At 41.4% G+C, this 22,382-nt stretch overlaps 3 protein-coding genes across 7 annotated transcripts in view; 2 read left to right on the forward strand and 1 right to left on the reverse strand.

Moving 5' to 3' along the window:
* Positions 1-8,817, reverse strand: part of CIB2 (calcium and integrin binding family member 2) — a 41,886-nt gene extending 33,069 nt beyond the window's left edge. For 2 of the 4 annotated variants that reach the window (XM_053954431.1, XM_053954429.1), the window contains exons 1-2: positions 7,926-8,817; positions 6,268-6,442 (exon numbers count right to left, since the gene is read on the reverse strand). Coding sequence is in view for 1 of the 4 variants with exons in the window: in XM_053954427.1 (XP_053810402.1) it covers positions 2,222-2,272 (51 nt within the window). In the remaining 3 variants the exon portion in view is untranslated. Of the gene's footprint in view, positions 1-2,221; positions 2,321-6,267; positions 6,496-7,925 lie in introns of those variants that run through there. The other 2 variants (XM_053954428.1, XM_053954427.1) reach the window with 2 other exon arrangements.
* DNAJA4 (DnaJ heat shock protein family (Hsp40) member A4) overlaps positions 1-22,382 on the forward strand; it is a 73,098-nt gene that overhangs the window by 4,176 nt on the left and 46,540 nt on the right. The window lies entirely within an intron of this gene.
* On the forward strand, positions 8,888-22,182 carry IDH3A (isocitrate dehydrogenase (NAD(+)) 3 catalytic subunit alpha). 2 transcript variants are annotated; one of them, XM_053954421.1, is made up of 11 exons: positions 8,888-8,989; positions 11,072-11,134; positions 12,828-12,911; positions 14,071-14,185; positions 14,730-14,917; positions 15,139-15,272; positions 15,871-15,973; positions 16,055-16,119; positions 17,941-18,025; positions 18,514-18,666; positions 20,522-22,182. In XM_053954421.1, exons 1-11 carry the CDS (start codon positions 8,963-8,965, stop codon positions 20,603-20,605), a joined length of 1,101 nt encoding a protein of 366 aa, XP_053810396.1. In that variant the 5' UTR covers positions 8,888-8,962; the 3' UTR covers positions 20,606-22,182. The 2 variants fall into 2 exon arrangements, with proteins under 2 accessions (XP_053810396.1, XP_053810397.1); XM_053954422.1 differs by lacking the exon at positions 8,888-8,989 and adding an exon at positions 10,473-10,557.

Below are 22,382 nucleotides of genomic sequence, written 5' to 3' on the forward strand. Positions count from 1 at the left end.
CTAACTCACAGACACATAAATTCACAAGAAACTGCTTTAGGGAAAAAAAAAAAAAAAGACTGAATTTATAAGATCAGTTTATAAAAGCAATTTATATGGAGATGCCTTCCTGGTCACTGGGGTACAGATGTGCACAACAGACTGTTGCAAAGCGGACTGTGGTGCACAGTGTTTTACTTTGGCCCATGGTTTAGAGACCCTGGTAACTCAGCTGCTGCCTCAAGACATGAAAAACCTGAACTAAAAAAATTATGGAAACACTGCCCCATTCTTCCTTTTTCTATTCTGAAGAAATTCCACAAATGAGAAGAAGGCAGGTAAGATGGCAAATTCCAACTCAAACAGCTCAACTTACAAACTGCTGACTCCTCCAGGATGCTGTGGAGAGGCAAGAGCTCTCTGTGTGGATGGCTCCAGCAGTCAGCCCAGGATCTTTTTGTTTAAAAGACTCAAGAGATGCAAAACTAATAGATCAGAGGCAAATCACCATCAAAATTATGTCTTTATCTGATTCTTCACAGCATGAGGCTAACGCTCCTTCCTGACAAATTCTGCAGGTCAGTTATTGTCCTGAAACCTGTTATTTTATGGTACTTGCCAAACATAACAAGTGCTGTTACTAGTCAAAAACCGTCTAGCTCTACACTAATGAACTGCAAGTCTGCCTGTAACAGAGAAATCCCAAAGGAGACTCAATCCACTGGGCCAAACTCCTGCCAGGCTTTGAGATCAATTACCCAGCATTATGAAAGGCAGGGGCTGCAAAAGCCATTAGAGAGGCAATTTCTACGTGAAGAGCACTGAATTAGGGATGACATTTCAGCTTTTGCATTTGCCAGTTTATGTCAAGAGGATAACATTAATTACATTTGGATTTTGTTTTGTTTCACTGCAGTTGTGCTCTGTTCTGTGTTCACTTCTATTGTTAGTAGGAAGACTGGTGCTTTACAGATCTTTGATTTCTCTCTTGCCTATCCAGCAGGGATGTGAAAAAAGCTCTTTTGGATCTTGGACTGCTAAGTCTAATATCACTTAGATTAATACATTACAGACTGCTGGTGAGAAGTGAGACAAAGTGGAAATGAAGAAGGTCCACTGTCATATTTCCTACAATGACGAAGAAAACCACTAGGAATTTATAAAAGCATTTAGTTTATGCCTTACTTTCAGTGTGGGATAACGGTTGAAAGCATTTAAGCATATACACCTGGCCTCATTCCATGGCTCAATATTTACACCTGTGACAAGTCCATGTTAGCAGTGACTTGAAATAAAATTAGTAACTAAAATAATAGATTCTACTTCAATAGTTTGAATTAAAGATCACAAAGATAAAATGTTATTAAGTTACCCAGTCCCTTAAGGGTCTGTATCTGTCCCTTGGTTATCACAAGATAAACTAAATCTTTATTTCCTGTGCTGCTAATTCAATGTTTGTCATTTCATGTAGGAGAACAGAGCAATGCAGCCAGCCCTGGCTGCCTCTCTTAAAAAGTAGTCAGCTGCCTCCTTCTTAAGCACACTTCTACTCAATGCTTTGCTTCACTGTATTTTCAGAAACTTGTTCAAGATGCCCATTGTGCCCATTTCAGCTTCCTGAAATCCATTTCAGTGAGATCTGCAGTGTGCTGAAACATGACTAAAAACAGGGAATCCTTTTTCCTTTTTTTTTACCCTATTTAAAAACAGTTTATGCAATGTTAAGTAAATAAAGAAGTACCAAGTTATCCCTGACATAAAAGGCATACTTACTGACGATGAGGTAAGAAACTGCTTTCCAGGAGTGGATACAAGTATAACGGCACCTATTCTGGAATTACACTAAGGATGTTTCTCTGACTTATCCTTAGGAGAAGTGAATTTAAACAAGATTTGGTTTTTTCTTTTCCACTCTATTGTCAGCAAAAGGCATTGGGGAGAGAAGGTGCTACACTTTTGTCAAGCTAGTCACAATCTTTATTTTGCTTCCTAGTTCAGACACTGAGGATGTGACCCTTCTCCCTCTATACAGAGAGGGAATTAAATGAGTATATTCAACAACCCAGCCTTAGATATCATTACAGCTGCTGAAAGGAACAGTGGAATATATACATGCAGGTTACAAAGAAAGTTTTCAATTATATTGGAAAAAAAACCACTCCCCAAACCAAACAAAAACTCAAATCATAAACATACGTAGATTACTCCCTTTCATCCCCTAATGCAAACCAAGATATCTTACCTGGTAGGCATCTAGCTGTTCATCAGTAAATATCGTTTGCTTATTACCCATCTTAAATGAGGAATTCTTCCTCTCTGCAAATGCATCCCATTAGAAGTAGCTGGATTCCTCTGTATTGTAGGCATTTAGAGCACGTATACTCCGTGAGCGTGCTGAAAAAAATCCCAGAGCCTGCATTGAACCGGCTTGGACTGCACCTGCCCAGTGAGGAAGGACACAGTCTGGGAAATCTTTGCAAAAGCTTGACTGGAGTGTGCCAGGAAGGAAAGTGTTAAAATCACAGGCAGGTGTCGTGCGAAAACAGGGATACCAATCTGCCCCTTTTCAGATGCTTTTCTAAGAGGCATACGGAGCTTTTATAACGCAAACCCCGAGCAGCCGCTCCCAGCAGAACGCAGCTCTCTCCTGCCTCGGGGTCTCACTCAGGGCGCTCCTCACGGCACCTCCAGGTTTTGGAGCAGCTCTGCGTCAGGCAGTGGCGCTGGGCAGCGCAGCCGTAGTGCCAGGCACACCAGCCAGCCTGGGAAGAGCGGAGCGCACGGGCATCGCGCACAGACTCCAGCCTGCTCTGCGAGCTGCCCTGCCCGCCCCGGGCTGCCCGGGGAGCGCTGCTGGGTGCAGCCTCGCGGTGTCCTCACGGCCCCACTCCCGCACCAGGTGCCGCGGGAGCTCCGCAGGAAATACTCGTGTCTGCACCGCGCCTAGCGAGGATGTGAGCTCACCCCCAAAGGTACCAAACTGCCGGTTACAGCCGCGAACACAAGGACTCCTTTGCACATTAACTAAATTTTTAAAAGTCAGCAAGATTAAAGTAGTTGAGCAGACGCTATCCTGCCTCCTTAGGCTCAAGCAAGCACAGCTGGGAAGGAAAAACCTCTACCACAGCCTAAAGCAAAAGCAGAAAGTGCCAGTAGAGGGCTCGCTGCGTGTTTTAGCGCACCACAAGCCTACTGACGGGAAAGTAAAAAAATAAAAGAGCATCTATGAGAAGCAGACAGACAAAATCATATTATCTAACATCTGCAGAAGGATAAGCTCTTCCAACAACAGCAGGAAGAAGTCTGAGTGAGAAAGGATGGCAACGGGGAAGAAGGACCCATTATAAGCTCACTTTCCATTCAGGCACAATGGAACAGGACAGGGTAAAATTTCCAACTTCCTTATTTGTAGTCTGCCAATGGCCATTATTTCTTCATCAAGATAGCAAGTTGAATAAAAACACTTTGAGAATTATTGTGTGCTTTCCCCTACAGCTTCTAATGATCCTGGCCTGATACCAGGATTGGATAATAGGAGTTCACTTTACCTTGGCATGTAACAACAAACATTTAAAAGTAATAGTGAAATCAAATATATTGTATACATAGTAAAAATATCCTATGAAGTGTGTTGGATATGTAGTAAAAACACTCTATAAAGTGCTGAACCACAGGCTTATAAGAGATGTCTTATTCAAATTATAACATTTAGAAATGCAGGTTTGATTAGCTGCAAACCATCACTGCCCTGAGCTACAAAAATTACAAGGTATATCCCATACACAAAATAAATGCCTTGGGATGAGAATGTTGGCAATAAGGCTTATTAGCAATAAGCAAATGTCAGAATTGCAACATCAAAGAAATGCATTCTAGCAATTGAGCATATTGCAGCACAGTTTCAGAATAAGAGAGAAGCTACAGTAGTAAGGAAAATACAAACAAAATGATTTACCATCAAACCAAGACAGCAGCAATATCTGTTCAAATATCATACAGTTGTACTGACTGTAACATGGCAAAACTGATCTCTGTTTTCCCAGCAACTAGTGCTTTTTTTAAACTTTTCCCTGGCGTGTAGTGGCATTGGACTCCTATTATGTTCCAAAAAGTTCTCCACAGGTAAGTCAAAACATTAAAAATAATTTTTTAAAATCTGCAAAATACAGTATTTCAATTTTTTTAAAAATAAAAAACCCAACAATCTATAAGGGCACCTTGAGACAAAGAACTTGCACTGTTCTGAAAGTTCTTACCTGTCCTCAACTCTGAATGAGGTCCATGGTTGGCTTTAGTGGTTATATGTATAATTAAGCATACGTGCTGATCTGGTGCTACTGAAATAAATGCAAGAGATAAGAGCCGCTCTCAATCAGACCAGGCCAATACTTAGGCAAGTGATTTGCATGAAAAGGCATTCCGTTCACAGCCACCTACTTCAAGCTGCCCATCTATGCAAATCAGATTAAATACAAATGGCCAAATTACCTCTAATGTCATTATACAGAAGTTAATTGGCAGCAGGGGCGGATTTGGCTCCGTATCTTTTAATCTTGTGATTCTGTACGTTTAACAGCACTCCTACAGTGAAAAGCTGACATCCCATCTCTTCATTTTTCACCTGCTTTTCTATTCCTGGCTGCTTCCCCTATACCCTAGATGACAGACACATGAGAAAGTCTCTATCTTTTGAATCTAAATAACAGCAGTAAAATAGCAGCAGAGCTTGATGGAAAGCATTAACTAGGTAGGATTTACCTGTGGTTACAATGTAGGCCAGAGGATTCAGATATAAACTGCTAAGGTTTACACTATACCAGCTAGCTCTTCTCAAGCATATCACAGTGGTAACTACATCTCAATGCACAATTACCTTGCTGTGCTAATTGGGTAAAATTTAAAGACAGTATAATACACCAAGTCTTTTTCACTCCTGTTTGTTTGTACATGTCAAAGTTCAGATGATCTTCCAGTTCACTCTTCTGGACTTCTATCTGTTTCTGTTTATCAAAGATTAGCTTATTTGCTGGTTGAGTGTTAAGTAAACTTACTGCCAGCATGTTGTTGCTGCAACAAATCTATAGTTTTCAATGTGCACAGCAAGAACTGACCTTAAATACTACCAGTACCACCACATTTCACTGTATTTCAGTTTTTTAAAAACTGTTTGCCAAATTAAGTAGTTTTAAGCTATTAGAAATAGATAACAAACATCTTGCAATAGGTTGCAGATAAAGTTTTGTAAGGAGGACAGTATATCTAGAATAGTCTTGCCATTGTATCAGAGACAATAGTTAAATAGCCCCTGCTCACCTGCTTTAGAAGTTTAAATCCCAGAGCAGGAAATACACTGTTATTCATGCACCCCAGTGTAGTACTGAACAGCAAGATGGGTGTCAGCTGCAATGGCCTCAGCTGACCACAGCTGCAGGAGTTTATTTCCACAGCTACAGCTCAGGCAGTGGGACACACCAGGCTGGCAGCTCCACACAGCCTTTGGTGCAGGTCTCTCTGCTGTGAAGTGCTGCAAGCCCTGGCTGTCACAGCAGGTGATTGATCTGATTTATTAGGAGAGGCGTAAGTTTAATGGCCTCCAACAGACAGGTCAGAGTACCTTAAGTTGCCTCTGTAAATTATGCAGTGAGAATGTGAAGGTGATTTAAGTATAAACTCTAACCCCTCACCAAAGGAGACTCAAGACACTCACTCAGACCACTTTACCACAAGAGGATCCACACAGAGTTTTAACAGTCACATTCCGTATCTGCTGCTTTCACATATTGGTTTGCTACAGCTTTTAGTAGGGAAGAAAAGAACCTAAGAAATGTCACACCCATTACACCAAGTATTCCAACAACTTCCCTCTCACACAGATGTTTCCTTGCAGAATAACTGTTCATAAAGAGTTACTTTGTTAGCAAAAAGAACAGTTTTGATTCAGAGGGGCTGCCTATACATTTATTCTGTTATTACCTTGCACAAGTCCTTAGGGCCCACTGCTACTGCAGGTCTAAGTAACTGTGATCACTACTTGCAATGGGAGAAGTTCTGACCTCCACTGATGCTGTAAAAATCCCCCGATTTGTTTTATTTGCTGGAAAGCTATTCAAAATTCTGTTTGCATAAAGAAAAAATAATAACATTCACCTTATACAGCTGCTGTGGAGCTAAAAAAAAAGTTCCTTAAAGATGCTACCGAGCTACAAAACAATACAATTGCAGAAACTATAAATAAAAAATGAATTGTAAATACACAGTTATGAAAACCTAATATATATGAAAACTTACATTTTTTGCTACTGCAGGTTAAAAAGTTGCTTTTCCAAAACATGGTGGATGGGAGGATGCTCAGACTCCACTAAATTTGTCTGGAAGTGTCCTAGGGTGACGTTATGGTGCTTGTATCCCAAATCATGTGTTCTGTTCATGCCTGATATTATGTTCTGTGCCTTCAGGACTGACTCTGAAAGTGAAGGATTGTTTTGTCTTGTTATCAGCCGGCTCACCTCCCCCCATGGTCTGTGTCTAGGAGAGGCTTGGCTGGCTTGGCTTGCTTGCTTGTTTTCGCTTTGCTTTTGCTTATTAGTTTAGCTAGGCAGTCCAATTTTTACCCTGGACTGTTTTTTTCCCTTCCCTTTCCCTTTCCTGAATATCATCTAAACCTGCTCTGGACCTGGACCTGGGAAACATCAAGAAACACCAAGAGTCTGCATTTTTGTGACCTGCAGCAGCCATCCCCAGTGCCAGAGACTGATAGCTGGGCGACCACTCCCAGGAGAGACTTTCTGAATTTGTCATCTCTTCAGAACGGTGAAAGGGTTTTGTCATCTGGTGCTGTTTTTTGTATTGGAGAGCGTTTTACTTGTTAAATAAACAGAGGTTTTTTTGCACTTCTCTCTGAGGAAATCCTTCCCGAACCAGGTGGGGGAGGGGCTGTGGGGGGGTTTGTTTTCTGGGGGCTCCTTCCAGAGGTCTTCTCCCAAATTTGCCCTAATCTAGGACAGGAAGTGATATCCTGTGAGAGGAGGCTTCATGGGCTTGAGGTCTCTTTGAGGAATGAATAAACAGCTTGAGAAACACGCAAGACTCGCGTCTCTCAAACTAGGAAAAGCTGCCGACTTCGCTGAGGAGCAGGAACTTTCTAGGGAGTTTTAATGCTAAAGAAAATAAACAGAAAGGAAAACCTTAGGTGAAAATGTGTTGGTTTTATGATTTTATCTATCTAGTTTAAAAATACACCATGTTAGAAAAGGACGGCTTCTGAGTGCATTTTGTCAAGCCTAATTTATCCATAATAAATAGAAATTACCTTTTTTTTTTTTTAAAGGTGTTTTACACAAGGCAATGTCTTGCCTCAAGGACAAAATAATAATAATAAAAGTAATGGTTGCCTTAGCAGGCTAAATGTAATATAATGAATTTCCCCATAGGGAGTGGCAATACAGTGATCACTAGGGGAATGGCAGTATTGTTGTCTCCTCACAGGTATTATTTTCTTAAGCAAAGTAACTACTCATGGGTTTATTACTGTCTTGTGCAGCCCTTTTCAGAACAGATCCAAACCAGCCACTGTTAACGCCTTATTACTGTAGCATTATTATGGTAACACCCGCAAGACATAGACAAATGGGTGTTGAAAATGTGTACAAGAATTCTCCCCAGTATCTCCCCTCCCCTCAATTTTCAATCCAAGTGCAACCTAACAATGTAGATGCAGATACAGTCACAAACACAAGAAAGCAACACGAATCTGCTCACTATGTATATAGTTGCCAATACTGAGCTAAGTAACTGGAATGTCTGCTAATAATCTACTAACTCTATCACCAAGAACTGGTACACAATTAGTCTTAGACAAACCTCACATTTCTACGTTGCCAAGTGTAAGAAAGGTAGAAGTTTTTAGAAGCGGCCATTCCCAGAGGTATGACCTCAAAGTGCCTTACTTCTAGCTCGGTGCTTTTCTCTCCGGAAGGCGCGGTTGTCCCGCCGCCCCAGCGCTGCTGACGAGCCCTGCCCGGGGCGCGCCGGGCCCGCGGCTCCGGGAGGCAGCGGCGCGGCGCGGCCGGCGCTGCCGGGGTCGGGCACTGCGGCCTCAGGGCCCCTCACGCCCCCGCCGCTCCTCCAACTGACACACCAGCAGCTTTTAAAAGTAATGAGACAAGTACCTCAGAAAGGAGGGCAAAAACAAGTCTTAAATTGTCCCGATTTCAACAGCTTTGTTTTTAACACTTTAAAGTACATGGGCTTAGGAGGCTTCTTATCTACTTCAACAAAAATCTGGCGTCTTTCTTAAAAACTACTTTTTTCCCACAAACGACCCACATCCTCCGGTGGCACCAGGCCGTCCGCCCCGGCGCCACCCGCACCGGGAGCGGGAGCTCCCCGGCAGCCCCTCCACCGCGCCCCGGGACGAGGGCCCGGGGACGGAGGCTCGGACCGCGTCAGGCAGAGACAGGCGGAGGCTGAGGGCCCGGGGAAGGAGGCTCGGACCGCGTCAGGCAGCGGCGGGCGGGAGCTGAGGGCCCGGGGAAGGAGGCTCGGACCGCGTCAGGCAGCGGCGGGCGGGAGCTGAGGGCACGGGGAAGGAGGCTCGGACCGCGTCAGGCAGCGGCGGGCGGGAGCTGAGGGCCCGGGGAAGGAGGCTCGGACCGCGTCAGGCAGCGGCGGGCGGGAGCTGAGGGCCCGGGGAAGGAGGCTCGGACCGCGTCAGGCAGCGGCGGGCGGGAGCTGAGGGCCCGGGGAAGGAGGCTCGGACCGCGTCAGGCAGCGGCGGGCGGGAGCTGAGGGCCCGGGGAAGGAGGCTCGGACCGCGTCAGGCAGCGGCGGGCGGGAGCTGAGGGCCGCGGGCGCTGCCGCAGCGGCGGTCCCGGGGCGGGGCTTCGCGGGGCAGGGCGGGGCCGCCGCTCCCCACGCGCCGGTTCCGGTTTAGCGGCGGGCGCGGAGCTCTCGGGCCTTGGCAGCCGCGGTGCCCGGGCGCGTCATGGCCGCGACCGCGTGGATGCCCACGGTAGGCAGGGGGATGGGCCGGACCCTGCTCCGCGGCGCCCGGGACGCGCCCCGGAGCTTGGTGGCGCCTGAGGCGCGGCCGCCCGGCCGCAAGGTCGCGGTGCCGCCGGGCCCTGGCAGCGCTCCGAGGGGGGAATGGCCGCGGGGCTCGGGCCGAGCGGCGGCCCCGCGGCGCTCGCGGGTCCTCTCCTTCCTCCTCCCCCCTCCCCGGGACGGCGGCGGGAAGGGGCCGTGGGTGCCGTTATTCGAGCGGGCCGGGGAGGCGCCGCGCCATCCCTCCGAGCGGCCTGCGGAGAGGTCGCGCCGTAGAGGTCACAGCAGCGGCGGGACCACCGCGGCTGCGGGCAGCTCCCGGTGCGCGCCTGGCAAACAGCACCCTCTGAAACGCCATTCCCGCAAAGAGCCCGTGGCACCGGGCACTGCAGAGCCGCCCGGGGAGAACTGCTACCGCGTTCTGCCTGGCGGCTCTCTGGCCCCCACACCTGTCCTCTGGGATTTACAGCTCTGAACCATTCTGAAACGAAGGCCTTATCCCGGGGCTGTCACGGAAACACTGGTTTTTTGCCTTGAGGAAATGAAATTTATTTTGTACCTTTAAATAAGAGCCTGCTTGAGGCAAAGTTATTGAGGCCGCCCCATTTAACCTATCTGCTAAGGTAAGGAAGAACTGTCAAGAGCTAGTCATGACACGTGACGTTAAGGTCAGAATGGATCAGTTTTCCTTGGGTGGATTCTTTGTTGGTGTTACCAATGTTGAACTTCAGTATAATGTACTAAGCCCTTGATTTCTGACAAGACAGACTGTGCCCTTTCCGGGGCTACTCTGGAATGTGAATCCTGATTCTATATGCAGGAACTGTACTAGGAGAACACTTACCCTTCACAGTCAACTTCACATTTTCATTTGATTGCTCTGCCTTCATCCTCAACCACAGGGCCTGCTTTGGTAAACACGGCTTGCCTGTTGCAGTGACCGTGTACATCTCATGTGGGGCTACAAGTAAAAATAGATCTAGCTTAGATTACTTCTCCCCCAGCATTCATTACAATATGAGAATTACATTATTTCTAGTTGTTTCTATTGGTGCAACATAGTTTGTTCCTTTTGCCACACACCATTCTGTCAGTAAAGAAATAACAAATGCACGCGGGACAGGAGAGGAATACGAATTGTCAAAGTCATTTCTAGCCTGATAGCTGCAGACAGCCTCCATATGTGAGTTTGGCAGAATTGAAGTAGTGTAAGCAGTTAGAAGTCTTCTGGCTCTTAAGTCCCAGAGGTATCAATTGTCCTAGAGAGGAGGAGGTTAAGATTGGGAGGCCGTGATTTTTGTACAGAGTAGGGATTTTGTCCATGGTGCTCAGCTGGGCAAGAGCCCAAGCTTAGATACCATCCCAGTTTTGAAGCTTAATGCCAGTTAGGAATGCTTAGAAAATGTAATTCTTTTGACTGTGATGTCTAGACTTGTTGCTATGGTGAATTTTGTCTTCGGTGTGCATTTCAGTTCCACTTCTAAAAAACCGTCAGGCATGCAGAAGGCAGCAGTACAACACCTACAGGTATAAAAGGTACAAGAACAAAATTCACCACAGTTTGAATGGAAGAAGGGACACTAATGTAAAGTAGTTTTGGAAACATCACCTAAAATGTGTAAAAATACTGTCCACCCAGCTGCTACCAATGAAGCGTTTGATTTTTCACTTTGCTTTCCGCTTGTCTTCGTCCTTGGCATGTGATGTATTTAGTCAGAGCTCCTGCAGTCGTGCTTCCAGCATGCTGTGTGTGAGGACTCCAGGTGAGGTGCAGGGGCCCCCAGGCAGGACAGGGGCATGGGGCAAAGCGCGGCTGTCCTGGGCTCACCTTGTGCTAAGAATACCCACACAGAGCGTTGCTGCTCTGAGTGTTCCACTGCAACTTGGCAAAGCACTGGGTACTTTGGTTTCATTTGAATTTTTATACTAGTTTGAGATAGGAGATTTAAAGCAGTATGACTTTAAAAAGAAGATTTGCTGCTATATTGTTAAACTTGTAAAATCCTGTTTGTGCAGTAAAAGACCATCTTTCTGTTTTGGATTTTTGCAGGTTTCTCGATTGCTAGGTGCTTTCAAAAGCCAAAAAAAGGTGACCAGAAGTTTTGGTAATACTGTGAGTATAATAGTCCCATTTTTTTCTTTTTAAGAAGTTTCTCAATAAGCGGGTTTGAAAATTTATAAGAACGCTGTTGTTATTCTTATGTTCCCAAAAAATAAGGGCCAAACAAGTGAACATGCATGCTCTTTATGCCATCCTGGATTTATATCAGTTAATCACTGTCATTGGTAATTGCATATCAATGTGAGAATATAAAAGACTCTAGCAAAAAATAGAAGTAGTGTGGAAAGTTTTCACAAAATACAGACATAAGCCAATCTTCTGGAATTCATCTGGGAATGAGCAAATAAATATTGGGCAAAATAGAAAGATTGTTGAGAAGCTTCTCTTTTTCTTTCTTTTGCAGACTTCCCTCTAAGCACTAGATTTACTTTACTGCTGCTTTTAGAAGTCCTTGCATCTAAAATTCTGCCTTTTCAAGGTCCTCTTTAAACTATCTTAGACGTTGTATATTTCACTGTAGATGTTTTACCTTCTTTTTTGTGTATGTGTTTGAAGTGCCCATGGGCATTCTTTTTGGTGAAGGCAGGAGCAGGGCTCAGCACCCTTAAGCAGGACTTAACCTTAAAGAGGAACTGTGGCTTTTCATGATAAGTTTCATAGAACTTAGTACAACAGTTGGAAAAGAAACTGAAGGGTCACTTATACAGTATAAAAATCAGAAGGTGAGGCACCCCTGGTTCTATTGAAAACACTGAGTTTCAGGCTCAGGTGGAGCCCTGCAGTGCTGCCAGACAGCACTGTACTAATCTTGAGGCATTTCATCAGTGTCAGCTTGCTCAGCAGCAGTGTTCTTTTATCTGAAGCTCTGTTTATTTGTTGTACACAGTGAATTTCTTTGGCTCAAAAGTTAAAAAATCAATCAGTCAATATATATTGAGGTTCTGGCCTGTGAGTTGATTCTGTTGGGGGTTTTTCAAATAATGTATGTGAGCTGCCTTTTTTGTAGGTAATAACGAGCCCATAAAAGCTGCTGGATCTCTAAATAAAACAAAATGAGCTGAAGCATGTACCCTTAGAACAGTGATCATAATTCTTTTTTTTTTTCAAAGAAGAATACATTCTTCCTCTGCCTTTTGTTGAGCCTGGGCTGTGCATTTTTTTTACTTGCTTGATGATGATAAAAGAAACAAAACTGAGGGCATTGTGAGAGGTAAATAAGTTGGTATTGTTTAAAATGCGTCTGAGATTTGTAGGAGGTCACTTGAGAAGTTTAGCTTGGCATGACTTTTTTTTTGAGGTGAATATAGCTGTTCATACATGTAATAATTTCTAGCATGTGTCAGTATCATGCAGCATGTTGATAATATTGTAGACATATGTTGTATTACCATAACTAGGTAATACAACTTGCTCTCCAGACTTCCAGAGGAAAGCATGCTACGTTCATTAATTTCAAGAAGTACTGAGCAGGAATCTGCCTTTCACATTCAGCCTCTGTTTTGAAATAGGAAGAGGTAGTAGGTGAATTTTTAAACAATTCTCTCAAAACATTTGCACACGCCCTTGGAAAGCAAGCCAGTCCTTCTCACTTCTGTCCAGGACTGCTGTTCTTCATAGTGAATATTTGGTAAAGGAAAATTTATTTTATTTTCTAATAGTTACTTGGTTCCTACAACACATGAAGATGTTTTCTATGTGGAAAACAAACATTCATTTGTTGTACTACTGATATTTCTTTACCTAGGTCCAAACAGTAACTTTAATCCCAGGAGATGGCATAGGACCTGAGATTTCTGCTGCTGTCATGAAGATCTTTGATGCTGCCAAAGTAAGTCATATTTGTCTTGCTAGAAGCATTGCAAATTGAACTACAGCAACAAATATTAATTAGGCATATTAAAAAAAGTTTAAAATCTCTTTTAAGAGATTAAGTCATATTTAAGCTATTAAAACAACTTTCCAGTAGAAAGAGTTTGAAGCTTCAGCTAATAAATGACAGGAATGTGATACCAAGGCACGCACTTAAACTGTTAGCTGACAGAAGAGTAGAGACTTGAGAGCAAATGCTGTGTTTGATTTTTGGAAATATGAACTCAATGTCATATGAAATCACCTTGTTGATGTAGTAATCCTGAGCAACTGACAGAGGATATTCTTTCATTTATTATGACTTCAAGTGCGGGTCAAAAGTGTGTGTGAAAGTACTGGCTTATTTTAGCAATCCAAGTGCTGTGCTGCCAAACACATTAACTTCAGTGATATGAAAACTTCCTGTATCCAAGAACTGTTCTCTTACCTATCTAAGAAACTTCACCAGACCTTGTCAAGTTTCCTTTAAAGGAAATACTGCTCTTCAGGCAAGATGCCTGTTAAATTGTTCCACATTAGTAACAACACCCAGGCATATTCCCTTTTTATTACAACTATCCAACGTGGATTTGAAAACGTGAAGTTTCTTTAATGATGTTGTATCTTTTCATTTGTGTATGGTCATTCCTGATGAAACGAATGGGTGGCAGCCTGTCTCCTGTGCCTGTCCTGTGGTGAATGCAAATTCAGAAAGCATTGTGGAGCATGTGCAGATTTTCAGTGAGATAGCAGATACACATCTGTGTCATGCACAATCTTCCAGTCAGTGGGGATGACAAGTCCTCAATGAATTCAGCTTTAAAATGTTGTCTCTTGTATACAAGGAACTCAACAGCTCTAAAACCTTTAATTAAATAGCACTTGTGTATATGACATCTAGGGTGTCATTGTGGTATTCACATTTATGATGATTTGCTGCTCACAATATTTCATTTCCACTTACTTAATTACATTTTTCAAAAATTACTTTAGTTCAAACATCTCATGCTTACCCTCACTCACCAGAGAAAATAGTGTTTAGAAAGGCCTGGACAAAATTCCTTACACACCTTCTTGTGAAAGTTAAAACTTGAAGCAAAGTCATGACATTAAAGTTAACATAGAGTATGTGTGTTTAGGCACCTATTCAGTGGGAAGAGAGGAATGTTACGGCTATCCAAGGACCAGGAGGGAAGTGGATGATACCCCCAGAAGCCAAAGAATCCATGGATAAAAACAAAATGGGATTAAAAGGTATTTTAGGGGTTAATACACAGATATTAAATACTGTTATGTTTATAATGAGTTTGATGTAAAGCCAAAGTTCTTCCTCTGTAGCACAGTAAAATAGGGGATAGCTTGTCAGGTAGTTGTCTGTAATCTTGGAATAGTCCTTGCAGGAAAGGTTCATGCAATTTCCAAGCCTTAAGTTTGATAGTTATTGCAGTTGAAATTGGGTACATAACGACCTTTGGACTCTCTGCAGAAGGCATTTCTAAGATACACAATAGTATGCAATAACTACGTTACTAATGAGCAGTATCTTTATATGTTTTAATGAATATGTTTTGTAAAATCTGTTCCATGTAAGGCTCGCAATTTGGCCTTTACCCAATTGATGAATGTGCCTGAGCAGTAGTTGACAGAATCGAGAATTCCCATAGCATTCCAGCATAAGGGTGAAACAGGAATTTGGAGATCCTCTGTAGGAGTCCCACGTTACCTAGCGTTTCAGCACACAGATCCATGGAGGGTTTTATTTACTCATTCATCCTTGTGTACCTTTTCTTTCCCCTAGGGCCTCTGAAGACCCCGATTGCTGCAGGGCACCCATCAATGAATCTGCTGCTGCGTAGAACCTTTGACCTTTACGCCAACGTGCGTCCGTGCGTGTCCATCGAGGGCTACAAAACGCCCTACACAGACGTGAACATCGTCACCATCCGCGAGAACACCGAGGGCGAGTACAGCGGCATCGAGCACGTGGTGGGTGCCTCAGCTGCTGCCTTCTGCTGCCTTTCTGTTTCAGCACTGCTAACTTTGCCCATCTCTGGGGGTTCAGTGAGATTTCTTTTTTTTTTTTACCTTTGGCACTCATGAGAAAGTTCCTCCATTGTGAAATGCATTCTGCCTCACTCAGAATTCTGCTGCTTGGTTCCAAATGGGAAGAATGAACTTGCACTGCTGATGCACTTCCTGTCTTTCAGATTGTTGATGGGGTTGTGCAAAGCATCAAGCTGATCACAGAGGAAGCCAGCAAGCGCATTGCAGAGTTTGCTTTTGAGTATGCCAGAAACAATCAGAGAAGCCACGTGACTGCTGTGCACAAGGCAAATATTATGTATGTTGACACTTCTTTAGAGAAAAACAACAAAAAAAAATCCCCAAAAATATAATCATAAATAACTGCTTAAATCTTATTAAATTGTGAAACTTCTGCTGATGGCACTGGGAGTCAGTAAAATGGGAAAAATTCAAGTAAATGCCTCCTAAGAAAAATGGGCAATACTGATTCAGTATTGACAGGGCTGAGATAATTGTGTGCCAATGTTCTTACTAGCAAGTTTGTAGCAATTCTTCCTCTCAAAGCTCTTATTTTAGAAACTTTTAAACAAAGAAAGTTAATTTTAAAACTGAGGATGAAAGTGGCTGTGTCTTTTGCAGTTTCCACACCACTTCATACTGAACTGAGTCATAACACGTGATACTATGTGACATCACCTTCACAAATTCGCTAAATCTTCCATAAATGAATATAAGTAATTCTGAGAATTAATGCATGCTGTTTAAGATACTGATACAGAAATATTTTAGGAGGGATAAATAGTCACAAATCAAGTTTCTAATTCTAGTTAAACCCCTGTTGCAGGCAGTTTTCTTTATCTCCAGTAATGCTTCCTTACAATAACTGCAATATTGTCTTGATTGTCTAATTGCAGGAGAATGTCTGATGGGCTTTTCTTGAGAAAATGCAGGGAGGCAGCAGAAAACTGTAAAGATATTAAATTTAATGAAATGTATCTGGATACTGTATGTCTGAATGTGAGTATTTTATGTTTTAGTTGTGGTTATTTTTTTTAGTTTGAATTCTTAACCTGAATGAATTCTCAACCTTCCTTCTAGATGGTTCAAGATCCATCTCAATTTGATGTGCTTGTTATGCCAAACTTGTACGGTGACATCCTCAGGTATGGAGATTTTAATTTAAACTCCCAGCATGTAAAATACTGACACTTTCCCAACAGCTACTGAGGTCACATGCAAGCCAGATCATCTTATACAGTCAGACTTCTTAACAGACATTAACTGCTTCAATTATTAATATACTAATGGGAAGAGCTATATGATAAGGATGTACTTTTTATTTTAAAAAATCTGTTTCTGTTTATGGAGGCTATGAATATTGTTCAGATGGGACAGAGAGAAATTTCTCAAAATGTGTGAAGAATGTAATGGCTTACATTGTAATAGAGAATGAATACCTGGTTAGATATTAGACAAAAACTTTCTCATCCTCAGCACTAAAACAGATTGTGTAGGGTGACTGTGGGACTATGATGTTCAGGAAGCTCATCATATATTTAAATCAGTCTGTATAGTCACTGAAGAACTAAATGTGTGGCCTCTTCATATTCTGTCAGCTCTTGGTTTATGTATTACTTTTCCTTACTGTGAAATTAAATTTTGTATTTGAGTAACACTAGTACTAGAGGTTCTTTGTGTCTTGAAGGCAAAACCTATCAGCACACATTTTCCATTCTGTAAAATTATTAGATAGAGTGTAAATTCCATTAAAGACCTGTAAAATGAAGTGTTTTAATCTGAACTATTAAGTGTATTATGTAACATAGTTTCCTTCTCACATCTCTAAGAAGCGATTGAGAAAAGAGTTTGAACTGGAATTTTTATTTTCAAGTTCAGCTATTCACACGTTAGAATCCATCTCCTGGTTTGGTACAGATAATAAATTTAAAGGTAACTTATGTAAAAGAAATGGTTCTTAAGCTTCTCTTAAAACAGCACTCTCTCTGTGATAAGGCTGTGCACGCTAAGAAAAATCAGATTCCAACTAATGCTTCTTGTTTTAAGAATTGTTGAAGGTGTGCACAAGGCCCTCACAGCAGCTCTTACTGTGTGAGTATTAGCTAAAAGAGATCAAGTCAGAGGAGTCTTATCATCAATACCATTTCAGAGAGTTTATTATCACCCATTTTAAAGTTCTCATAGAAATTCCATTAAAAATTTCATCATTCTAAAGCTTTTCAATAGATTTGAGTCTGTTCTTGAAGAGGACACTGTCCCCACTGGGTGAGGTCTCACCTGCTGCTCTAAAAGTATGAACAAAATGCCAAGCAGCTTCCTTAGACTGAATAGATCTGAATAGGCAGAAGACAATCTCTTCTCTTTAAGCATTGAATACTTAGAGTGACAAATGCAGACTGGAGTCAGTTTTTCCCCAGGCATTTTGTAACTTAAGTGGTTTATTTTAGCTTAAAACAGTGCTCTGCAAAGTCATCCAAACTTTTCTCCTTGTTAGTGCTAAGCTAAGGACTAACTTAGCTTAGTATGAGGCAAGTTTGTAGGCAATAGTTATGTATGGATGTGAAAATAGCGGAGTTTTAAGAGCTTTGTTAATCAGTGTGTTCAGCTCAGAGGGTACAGTATGATGATGTTAGTTTTTGAGACTTCTACACATATGCTGTGCTTCTAGTACTTTTTGTTGTGCCTGTGTCTTATCAGCTTTATTCTAGTATTTGGAATTTCCTTTTAATTTTCCTTTATTACATTATCTTCTGCTAAGTTCTAAGAATTTTCCAATGTTCTGACGGGGTACAGGTGGCTAACAGTGTCTGTTCTTTTTCTGTATTATTCTCAGACTGTACAGGTGTATAAATTAAATTATAGTTGCAGTTGATTGATAAACAAAAATATTTTAATACCTTGCAGAGAGGAAATAATATATGGAAAAACTCATGGATTGTTTAATTTGGTGTTTGGGTTTTTTTCAGTGACTTGTGTGCTGGACTCATTGGGGGTCTTGGAGTAACACCCAGCGGAAACATTGGTGCCAACGGCGTGGCCATTTTTGAATCAGTAAGTCTTGTTACACACAAAGGCAGATCAGTATAACTTTGTCTCAACTTGAGAATCTAAACTTCTCCATGCCATACAGTGTGGTTGACATTTAGCTAACAAAGATCTTCCTAGAACTCTTTTTTTACTGCGAAGATACTCAAGCTTTACCCTGAGAGACTGGTTAAAGTAAATATTCCATGTAGGTTTTTTGCACATCCTTCTTTTGACCAATACTTTATTGTCCCACTTTTTCGTATGATAAATACCCTCTGTGAAATAGAACTTGATGGGCTCAACTTAAAGGTATTAGGTGACCTAGTTTTCCTTTTCTGATGTCTTTGAATGGAATTGTTTTGGTCCTTGGTATCTCCTTTCCACTGACTGTATCACAGCAAAGTAAGTCCTGTTTTAACGTGAAGAACTGTGGCTCAGGTTGCTTGCACAATTGCCTAGGACATTTTAATCAGCCCTAATGACATAACAGATAGGTTTACTCTCATTTCTAGGTTCATGGAACAGCACCAGACATTGCAGGAAAAGACATGGCAAATCCAACTGCCCTCCTTCTGAGTGCTGTGATGATGCTGCGCCACATGGGAATGCACAAATATGCAACAAAGATTGAGTCAGCTTGCTTCGATACAATTAAAGATGGAAAGGTAACATGAGGGTGTGCAAATAAATGCACTGAATTAAAATCATATCGTATCAAAGCAAGAATTAACATGGAAGATTCATATCAGAGCGGGGGATGGCCTGCTGAGCTGGCCTGTTGCATGAACAGTGCCACTGTCCTTCTCTGACAGTAATTATATTATCTTTGGTGATATTAAATATGCCCTGCAGTAATAACAGGACAGGCTGTAGCATTCCTTTTGTCTCAGCAATGCTCATCTTAGATTTCCACAGCTTTATGAACTGCAGAATAGTAAACTGGATGGCTGTTTTTCAAGAAGTGGATCAGAGTTTTAAGTAACTCTTAGCATTTCATTTATGAAGTTTATGAAACCTGCAAAGCACATATATTGAAATCTGGATCCTGAAGTAAAGGACACTCATTTGCCTTTCACAGGCTTCATCATCCACTTTGTTTATAGCATTTCAGCCCTGACTGTAATACTTTAGTTTCTGTTTTTTCAGCTTAATTATTTTCTTTTTTCATTCCTACTGCTTTCACTCATTTTTGACTACAAAAGAACAATTTTTATCCAGTATTAACTTTTTTCTCTGAAGATTGCATATGTTTCTCTTTGGAAGAGAGTATCTTCAGATTAATGCCTCAAATGGGATATTGGGAGGGAGAGGGGGCTTATGCTCTGAAATCTGACAAATTTGTGGTCTTACCATTATTGGTTCACTCTCCTACACTGATGTCCATCTCTTGAAAACATAGTTGGAAGGATTTTGAAGATTGCAGTTAAAGAGGATTAGCTAGTCATTCTGGTTGATTTATTTTAGGCAGGACCATGAGAAGCCGCTTTGTAATTAAAAGTAACAAGAATGCTGAAACCAAAAGTTGTCATCATTTTGTGAGTTTGCAGCTATCTTGCTGTATGTAGGAGCCAGTTAAAAAAAAAAATCTAAACTTACAACTGCATAAAGAGGTGCTCCTGTAAAGTTTCCATTTATTGCTCTGGAAATGATATCCTCCATCCGACACTGCAAGTTTTGTGACAGGGCTACTTACAATGTTATGATTATACGCTCACAATGGAGACAATCTTTTTAATTGAAAAGCCCCATAATGCAATTTAAATTACAAGATCCTAAAATAGCAACCATGATTGCTTCTCTTGCTTGTTATTCCTCCCTTCCCCTCAACATATGTGTGTATGGGAGGGAAACTTAATAATTTTAATTACCTCCTACAGTGCTTCAATCTAGCTAGGTTGGACAAGCAAATGTTGCCCACTTTTTTATTTTTATTTTACTGTCTTCATGATGCCAGACAGGAGTTGTACTTGATGAAAGAGATTTTGAACTCTACATTTCCTCTCTCTTAAATAAATGAAGCAAATTTTGAGAATTGTTAACATGCAGCATTAAGAGTTATGTGTGCTTGTTCTGCATGGGTTTTGTTAAAAAAAAAAGACCCAATATTTCTGAATTACTCTCGATTAGTTGTCCTTGTGCTAAGCCTTCATATATGAATTTTACTTCCAAAGGACAAACTTCTTACTGAAGATGTAAATACTTAATCATTAATTACAATGAAGCCCTTTGTAGAGCTTAGACCACACACACTTTATTCCTGTAGTTAGGTTAAAATCATGTTAAAATCACGTTCAAATCTGATAACATTATAAGTGCTTCATGTATACTTAGGTTTTCTCTCCCTGCACAGTCCTTATTGATGAAGTCTCTATGGGATGCAGCACTCAAACTTGATGTATTCCTGCTCACCTTACTTACCATCATAGACAACATATCATGAGAACATCCAGACTTGTTCGGAGACAAGACTGGCCCCAGAATACATTTCAGTAACATTATTTTTTCCTTTCTTTCTTTCAGATCTTGACAAAAGACTTGGGAGGCAATGCCAAGTGTTCGGAATTCACAGAGGAGATTTGCCGCCGAGTACGGGACAAAGACTAAACCTCCTCCTCCTCCTGCTGAGGACTCTGGAAGGACATGTCACAGAGTACAATATATGTAACCTGATATCCACATGCATAGAGTTTGCTTATCTCTTGAGAGCAAACTTTTTAGCTGAGGCCTCTCCATTAATAAATCTAGTCCATATGGCTACAAATGATGCTTGTGCCTGCTTTCGGTGGACTTTTCCAAGTGCTTTGTTTTATTTATTTTTTTCTATCTGGTGAACATTTTTATGTAAGTGAATTCCTTTATTGGCACTGTAACTGTCTAATAATTTTCCATTTCAATTAGAGGGTTTTACTTTCCACATAGAAAAATTAAAACCAGTACAAACAAACTAGTAACAGATCAGTGAAATATAAATGCACCTTAATGTTTAAACCTACTTTATTAATCTTACTGAAATTGAAAGGATAGGTTTTCAGCCTAGGAGTAGCACAAGATGCTCTTCATGCACAGAAACGGGTATAAAATAACTTAAAATAGCAATTTTGTGTTAGAAGCAACAAGAAAACCACTTTAATACTCTGGTGATTAATGAAATATAGCCCTGCCAACAAAAGGCACGAATTAAGAAATACAAAATTCTAGAGATGTCTGTATTTTAAAAAAACCTACAACCATTAACAAGGGGTGAAAATTAATGCTGAAGTAAAGTTATTTTTTAAATCTCTATACCAAAATAATTCTTACAAGTTTTCCTCTCTGAAACACACTTTACAATAGAGTTCTAATGAGGGCAAACGATACAAAATTACTTCCACCCATATATTGTGAGGGGAAAATATTAACTTTGCAGATTTACACTAAATATTTCATTACTTTGGCTAGAATGCATTTTGTGTTGTAGTTTCTGCACAGTCTGTTCAGAGTGTCTTGCTGTATTGACTAGTAATTTTATTCTAGAAACACTGAATGTAAGAGACGAGTCCTAAATGGATTAAGACAGATCAGTGGTTTGGCTCTGGTGCCTATATTCCAGAAATACATTTCATCCCTATTCAAGGGGATCTGAATCTATTTTTTCCTTGCTTACTAAGATTAATGGGTGCAAAAGCAACTCGTTGGCCTCCCTTCCCCTCCCCATCAGATGCAGATTGTCACTTGAGTCGTTCTGATCTGTAACTATCAAGGCATTGCTTCCATTCCTGCACCTGACAAGAAAATACGTATTTTCAAACTTGTTAGTACAGCACAGGATTATCCCCTCCTGGCCAGAAGCAGGCTTCTTACAGCTTCATTCTATTAATAGAAAGTAAGTGGAGTAATATCTATTACAACTGTTTAGGGCTGGTTGTTTCAGAAGTAAAACAACTTTGGAGTAACAACTTTTTGTGTCACTCCCTAAAGCAAGCATCCCAGCTTTTTAGTCTTACAAGTCTTACAGTCTTACAGTCTTACAACATGCTGGAGGAGAGTTATTCCTCCCACACTCTGCTTTTTGTGAATAGGGCAACATTTCTTTCTGTGTTTCCCTAGCTGCTGCTTCCTTGTTTCCTTACGGTTGATATTGTTAAAGAAATTCTGAATTACCATTGCGCACAAAATGGGGAAGAATAAACTTTTCAAAGTCCTATCGGTCATTTTGTTTTTATAATCCTAGGCTGCTGCTTTGTCTTATATACTGAGCTGACTATTGGTACTTGCAACAAATCTTAGCTCTGTGAGATGTGTGAGATCGGTAATGGAACTTTTACAGAAACCTTACCCTGTTCTGCATCATTTCTTTGTCTCAATAACGGGCTGTGGCCTGCCTTGCCTGGGTGAGCTGCTA

The sequence above is a fragment of the Vidua chalybeata genome, chromosome 13 (assembly GCF_026979565.1).
Source record: "Vidua chalybeata isolate OUT-0048 chromosome 13, bVidCha1 merged haplotype, whole genome shotgun sequence".
In the NCBI taxonomy this organism is placed as follows: Eukaryota; Metazoa; Chordata; class Aves; order Passeriformes; family Viduidae; genus Vidua; species Vidua chalybeata.